Source organism: Pleurodeles waltl, chromosome 8 (assembly GCF_031143425.1).
Source record: "Pleurodeles waltl isolate 20211129_DDA chromosome 8, aPleWal1.hap1.20221129, whole genome shotgun sequence".
Taxonomy (NCBI): domain Eukaryota; kingdom Metazoa; phylum Chordata; class Amphibia; order Caudata; family Salamandridae; genus Pleurodeles; species Pleurodeles waltl.
In genome coordinates, this window is record NC_090447.1 from 522828217 (window position 1) to 522836225 (window position 8009).

Here is an 8009-nt window from a genome sequence, read left to right on the forward strand (position 1 = left end):
GATGCAGTCGCCGTGCAGTAAGGGGAGCACACAACAGTGTATCGAGGCCTGTTCTATTCAATCCCTGTCACTAAAGTCCTTGAGGGGAGCCGGAAGGAAGCCGCGAGACCGGCTGTGCACATGGCGATAGTGCAGGGTGGAAACGTAGAACTGTGGCAACCATTAAATTTAGGAAGTCTTCAGGGTGGGGGTCGTGTTTTTTTTTTGTTTGTTTTTTGCAGAAACAGCTGACCTGCCTTGTCTTGCTCAGTAAAAATCAAAACGTGTAGAGACTGATGGAATGCGTGAATATAGCTCAGTGGGTTTAGAACGCACACCCGAGATACGCGTGTAAACAGTTTGCGCGGATTCCTCCGCACTTACTGATAAGTTAGTTAGACTATCGCGCGCCTTCTGCTGAGTTCTACCTGTATCTTGTGGCGCACGGGTTCAGATGTTACGCAGGTACGCCCCTTCATGCAATGGTCAAGAGGCAGTTCAGTGTCTGGTGTGTGCTTAAAAAGCGCTCAAAATCAGACCAAGAACACACCCCTCTTCAGAGCATGGAGTGATTCTGACCCACACAAGACACGGACACGCGTTCGTGACTGGAAATGTGAGCATGTCACGCATTAGTAAAGCTAGCGCAGCGCAAGCGCGCTTGCTGTAGAGATCTGCATATTGCCCGGAGGCCCCATCCTCGGACTCTTGCTTCTGCAGGTAATACAATGACAACCCACCAGCGCCTAGAATCGATTCAGCTCGTTTCTGCTGTATATGTATACTTAAACAGTGTGCACACTACATCATCCTTAAATAATTATCACTGGAAATCTGATCACTGAAGAACGCAACATCACCACCCGCGGTAGTAATAAAAAACAAATAATATTTTTTCGTTCTCCATGTTTGAATGGTTCTACACTCTAGCCTCTGCACCAGGCAGCCCCCTGATAGCACCGGAAACTCTCTGCTTAATGAATAAATACTGAATGATGGCAACGTTTCATGGTGCGTGCAGAGCGGTGATCCTTCACGTAAACACTCAGTAGTAGCTATTACATATATAGAGTCACGGCTGCCACACGTATGCAGCTTGAGATCGCCCTAGATAGCCAGTGGTATGACCACCCAGCTGAGCTGTGTTTACCCACGGGGGGCGCGCACGCGTCTCCAGCACGCGCACCACCCCTCTAGGCTACCTGTAGTAACTGATATGTTTTTGTGAACTGAGAGTGTGTATGCTTCTACATGCAGGTGTGGAGTCGCTGTAATCGGATATAAGGGCGTGTGAGCTACACACACGCACGCGCACACACAGGCACAGCCACACAGTTGTTGTTTGTCGGCCCGGCGGGGAGCAGGCCCAGCCTCCCGCCGCCGTCACGTGCGCACACTGCGCTCACGCGCCTTCCTGTTACACCTCGGAGAAAGATTTGGAAGGCTGCGGGCGGCGGCGCTGCAGATCAAAGGCTAGGTGCCTGCGCTGCCCACAGGCCATGGAACTGACAGGGGAGCGAGCCCTCCGAGGAATATGGCCACCCGCCCCCCCAAATTCCACTGACAAAAACGTCTCAGCAACGGCGGCCAGGCAGGGAGCTCCCCATTCAGGGCCCGGAAACAGTGACATCATCACAGCCCTGGCGTGGAGACACAACCATGCTGTCAGACACACATACACACAACCAATCCAAGGCACGCGTAAGTAGAACCGCATGCACAGCCGCAGGTAGGCGCAAAACGACTCCAAAAGCAACCTCACCGATACACGACCATATCGAAACACACCTAGTGTAGAAAGACATGCACAGAACCGCACTGCCACGGAATGCACAAATACACAAGACACACTGATGAGGAAAAAACATAAGCATATCTACACTCAGGCACACAATCACGCTCATGGGCAGACTTACACAGACGCACGAGTAAACAGATGCACTAACACAATGCCGCAGTCACTCCACACCCACCAGAGCATGATTAATTTGGTGAATCTGAGAATAAAACAACAGAAACCACTTTAATTCCGTTAAGGGGCTTTCGACCCCGTGTTGGCAGTACACACTGAACCAGGCCTGTCGATTGACACGCTGCCCCCCTCGGAATGTCATTCACATTCCTGCTTGACTCCGCCCCTCTGAACGGCATGGCCTACCCTCCACCTCCCCCCGCATGGGACTCTGAGCCGCGCAGACACCTGCAGGCCTTGCTCACAAGAAAGGGTCAGCCAGGGAATCCCACTCTCTGGATTCCAAACCGAGACATGTGTGACCCTCCGCATGTGCGTGCGTGTAGCTTTGCACCTTCAATACCACACAGACGCCGCACAGGCATGCATGTCTGGGTCTCAGACCTCAGGATGAACCGACCAATTTACAACAACAACACATTGCGAACATCTGAATGGAAACACGCATTTTACACCCACCGATCCCTGTACTTAAACCCCCCTCAACAGGTAAAAAGGTCACAACGCACTTCAGGGGCATGAGGAGGGGGAGGGGGCAAGTGTTAGTCGCAATATGCAAAGAAATACGTGTGATGGACATTGTCCGCGGTAATGGTTAACTATGGGCTTGTAAACGTGGCCGTGCATAGTGATTTGTGTGAGTTGGATGTGGAGAACAATGTGATGTCTGGACGTGGAAAAATCTCTGCCTCTTAGGGGTTGTGAATACAGCGCTGTCCAATGACGTACGTAGCCAGTGTGTCGTTAGCGCTAGTGCAGGAAAGGAAATCCCCCAGCCCCGTCGCTGTTTGAAATGTGAAATACAGAATTGATCGAGGTTCAGAGGCCCCCACCTGCCTCTGGGCACTGGTGCCACTGCACCTGCTGCACCAATGGAAGCTACGCCCCAGGCGCTGTTATTACAAACGTCTGCGGTGAGCCCACATCGGGTTGTCTGGGGCCGTGTGTTCATACATTCACGCGTTAGCAATGAGTGAGTGAGCACGGCCTGATCTGGTCGAAGTGTCCTCGTCGGGATGTCCCGAGGAACGCGTGAACACTGGGGTGGGCGCTGTGTGCACTGATTATCGTAGGCACAGATTATGCTATGGGCGAGTGCTAGAGTGCCAGGAAGGCTACAAAAGTCTCTGAAGGGCATAGAGGCACAGAGTGTGTACACAACATGTGCACACTCGTTATTTGGGCAGAGCGTTTTACAGGCGATGTTTTGAGCAGTAAATGCAGACTGTGTGGCTTCAAATAGATTTGCGCAGGGCAAATACACGGGTTTTGTGAGCAGCATATGTACTCTTTCGGGGGTGGGGGATATATAGCTAGAGATGTATTTCGCAGTCTGCGTACAGATGATGCTATGCAGAGTGTGCAGGAAAGGAAACACGGATTGTATTCAGGGCATGAGCACACCCGGGTGTCGATGGAAGGGGTGTCTTGGGCAGTGTGCACAGGTGTCGGGTGTGTGTACCCAGATGGGCACAGTGGGTTTCACGGGCAGCGCGCGCGCACGGCACGTGAATGCGTCTCCCCCCGCCTGCGGTACTCACGCACGGGCTCCTGCTTGGGGTCCAGGGCGCTCACCACCCGCTGCACTCCTCCGATCCTCCCCTGCAGCGCGCTGACCCTGCGGCCCGCCTGCTGGATGTCGGCCTCCAGCTCCTGGAAGAGGGAGGCTGCGTGCCGGGCCAGCGCCGAGAGCTGCCGCAGGACGCGGGACAGCGCCACGTTACTCAGGGCGCAGAGCTCCAGCACCTCCGCCGCCTCCCCGCCGCCGGCCTCCTCCGGGGGCCCCACCGGCCCGGCGTACCGACACAACCATTGCGGCTCCACGATCCGCTTGGCGAACGGCATCCCTGCGGCGGCGGCTCACTGCGCCCAAGGAGCGCCTTCCGCGGCGCGGCTCATCCGAGGCGCAGCGCCTAGAGGCCACAGTCACGGGCCGGGGCCGCTCCGGCCGGGGTGCTGCTCAGTACTGGCCCGCGGTGCCCCTCCGTCCCACCGGGCTCACCCCCATGCTCGGCCAGCGCCGCCGCTCTGCACAGGCAGCAGCAGCTTACAAGAGGGCAGAGCCGGCACCGCCCCCTCAGCACAACTCCAGCACCCTCCGCCTCAGCAACAGCAGCCTCCTCTCTGCAGCCTCAGCAACACCAGCCTCAGCAGCACACCGTCTCTGGTGCGCACCGGCCTCCTCGGTGCCAACAGCCTCAGCACCCCGCCTCTGCCAAGCTAAACTCCTCGGTGGGTAGCAGCCTCCTCTTTGAAGCCTCAGCAACAGCGGCCTCAGCAGTACCCCTCCCCTGGTGCGCGCCAGTCTCCTCTCTGCAGCCTCAGCAACAGGGGCCTCAGCAGCACCCTCCTCTGTTGCGCGCTAGCCTCCTCTCTGCAGCCTCAGCAGCTCCCCGTCGCTGGTGCGGCCCGGCCTCTCCAATGCGCACACAGCCACCCGCCTCCGTGCCGCCGAGGGCCTCAGCAACAAATGCCTCCTATTTTTCCGTCTCGGCCTCGACGACCCTCTGCGGTTTACGGTAGCAGTAGCCTCGGCGACCTCTCCCTCTTAGACGATGCCTCCATTTCTTGATCAGTCTGCTTTTTTCTAGGCGTACGCACCTTCTTCCTGCTCGTCGCAGACCTTCTGTTCATCGCCGAACTCAGTCCTGCCGGGTCCTCAGCCACAGAATCCAGTTTTTATCTATCACATGAGCACCACCCTGCTGCTCAGTTGCACCCTCTTATTTTTCGAAGGCCTCAGCTCCATCCTACTGTTCACAAACACCCCCTCTTGCTCCACCAGCATCAGAACCTTTTTTGTCTATCATCTGTTCCAGCGCCATCCTCCTGGTCAGCAGTCCCAACACTCTTTTTCTGCCCAGCAGCAGGGCAGCCTCGTTCTCCGCAGCAGTCTGCACCTCAGAAAACTTCCTCCCTGCGCGTACACCTCAGCAACAGCCGGCCAAGGATGCAAGGCCTGACCTGGCCCACTCGGGCCCACCTGCCCCCCAGCTGCAGCCTCCCAGCAGGAGAGAAGGTGCCCAGCCGCTGTGATGGAGGGAAAAACAGACCAGTGGACTCAGTGGCAGGATGGACCGAAGGGAGAGCATGAGAACAGTGCAAGGGGACGAGGATGCGTTTTAGGGCAATGCCGCAGTTCACGGACTCTACCACTAGGGGCTCCCGAGAGGCTGACTAGAGAGTCCGACAGTGGCAGCAGCACCAGGGCTGGAGCTCTGCAGGTGCCAGGCTAAGAGGGCTGCAGCTCTTCTGTCTGCCCTACTGTCGTCGGGCTCCGATCGCATGGGCCTAAAGTCTCACCAACTGCGCGCGCGCACTGAGCGGCCACATTGAATTCAAGCCACTTTGCACAATTTTACAAGTTTCCAAAGCCCTTTTCACCTTCTCATTCCCATTTTAAACAGCCTCCTGTGTGGCAAGATGTTCCGTTACACAAAAAACGCCAGAGGGAATTATGAGGGGGCGGGAGAATTGCACGTAAACGCAAAGGACTCTGCAGACACCAATATGGTAATAATATACCATCGTGCAATTGTATGCATAGTGTATGAATCGACCAGAATAAACCGCGCAGTCTCAATAAACACGACTGTATGTATAGGACCAAGATTACACATAGGGCATTAATACTCAATTTTACACTACAGGGTGTCTATTATTCAGATAACATCGTAGGACTGCAACCACCCAGAATGCATCACTCAGATTAGACTACAAATCAATCATCCAGATTACAGCTCCGAGTCTCAATCACCCAGTTTATAACACCAAGCATAAACTCTCAGGTTATACCAGAGACATTAATATTATAGATTTCACTTTTGGGTCTCAATAAACCACTCTAGGCAACATATTCACCTCACAGGTTACACCACATGGTCTATTCAACTCAGCCTCACCTAATCATAAACAGACAGATTACAAAATAAGACATTTAGCTCCCGATGTTGCACCACGGAGCTTACTTACAGTACCTATATTAATACTATATTTCCATCTCCCAGATTGGGCAACAAGATTTTTTTTGTCAATCACATTTCAAGATGAACATAGCCAGCCAACGTGCCTCAATCATGTATGCAGCCCACCTTGCTTATTGTCACACACCACACATGGGTTTCATCATCCCGGATGCACAGCAGGCCCCCAATCGTCCAGATTACCCCAGTAACTATTATTAAACAGTCACGTTCATTACACAACTGTGTGGCAGATTTAAAAGTTGCACAACAAATATCTCAGTTATACATATTACATGAGAGCCTATCACTTATCCAGATTTCAGACCAGGCCTCAATCACCCCGGTTGGATCAAACGGTTCTCAGTCCTCAACACTACATGACAGAGTCTTAATATTCCAGATTAAATCACATGGCCGTAATCTAACAGATAAGAGTGCAGGATCTCCATCACTGAGATTAAGGCAATAGCTGCTATCATTCTGATTACACCATTCTGTTTACGCAAGAGTGTTTCCATTTTTGTGATTATGCCTAAGGCCTCAAACACGGCTTTAAAACCATCAATCACCAATCACCCAGATTACACCACTGGGTCTCAATTATCCTAATTGTACCACCGAGTCATTAAACATATAGCCAACACAAGGGTAGGACTGGGACAGATGATAGCCCCCGGCTCCAAAATAAAAGTGCCCTTTAGCAAATCATATAGTTTTAAATGTGACGACGCTGCAAATCATGGCACTTTTGTACTTGTAAAGACATGATATATAGGTATTTTGCAAGGTATGTTAAACCGTATACATTTGTGCTTGATATAGGTTAAGGTCGTGGTAATATCAGGGAAATCAACATTACCGGGCCCACATGGGCATTGGACGGGCCTACAAACAGCCCAAAATCGGCCCACACATTGGCCTGTCTGACTAGCCTTTATGACACTGCCGGATTGCCCTACAGACCAGCCAGATGATATTGATTGTTAAATTACACAGCAGGGTCTCAATCACCAAAATACATGCCATTGTGACAAGCACCACATCACACTGGAGTGTCTCAATCAACCAGGTTCAACAGTAGCCCCACTAACTGGTTTATTTATCATGGAAGTCAATCCCTGGAATACTCCAATTCAAAGCAGCTACCCAGATCAGACCAGAAGATTTTAATCAACATTTTACCAGGGAGTGGCAATCACTAAGTTACTTCAAAGAGTATAAATCACTATTTCAAATCACAAATCAATCACCCAGATTATAACACATAAACTCCACTACAAAACAATGCTCTAAACACCTAAATTAACCCTAAGGTGCCAGGCCTTTTTTTGGCTATTTGGGGTAGTGCGCGCTTAGGCCCTCATAACGTTTTGTCCACGTAAGTTACCCATGCCAAATTTGCGTCCTTTTTTTCCAACATCCAATGGATTCTAGAGGTACCCAGAGTTTGTGGGTCCTGAAGACCAAGAAATTTGCCAAAATACAGCAAAAATGTCATTTTTTTTCTTCTCTTCCAAAAATGGGGAAAAAGGGCTGCAGAAGAAGGCTTTTGATTTTTTCCCTGAAAACGGCATCAACAAAGGGTTTGTGGTGCTAAAATCACCAGCTTCCCAGCTTTCAGGAACAGGCAAACTTGAATCAGAAAACCACATTTCCCAACACAATTTTGGCATTTTACTGGGACATACCCCATTTATAATTTTTTTTTGTGCTTTTAGCCTCCTTCCAGTTAGTGACAGAAATGGGTGTGAAACCAATGCTCGATCCCAGAAAGCTAAACGTTTCTGAAAAGTAGACAACATTCTGAATTCAGCAAGGGGTCATTTGTGTAGATCCAAAAGCTTTTCCTACAGAAAATAAAAGCTAAAATAAAAAATATTGAAATTGAGGTGAAAAAAACTGCCATTTCTCTCCACATTTTACTCTGTAACTTTTTCCTACAATGTCAGAGTTTTCAAAGCAATATACTCGTTACATCTGCTGGTCTCTTCTGGTTGTGGGGATATATAGGGCTTGCAGGTTTATCAAGAACCCTAGGTACCCAGAGCCAATAAATGAGCTGCACCTTGCAATGGGTTTTATTCTATACCAGA

The 8009-nt window shown here is 51.2% G+C and overlaps 1 protein-coding gene across 1 annotated transcript in view; it reads right to left on the bottom strand.

Annotated features, from left to right (window-relative positions):
* The window catches only part of NHS (NHS actin remodeling regulator), a 377883-nt gene extending 372669 nt beyond the window's left edge, over positions 1-5214 (bottom strand). The window contains exon 1 of the mRNA XM_069204529.1: positions 3493-5214. Coding sequence (XP_069060630.1) covers positions 3493-3796 — 304 coding nt within the window. The 5' untranslated portion in view covers positions 3797-5214. The remainder of the gene's footprint in view (positions 1-3492) is intronic.
* Between the last annotated feature and the right edge of the window lie 2795 nt (positions 5215-8009).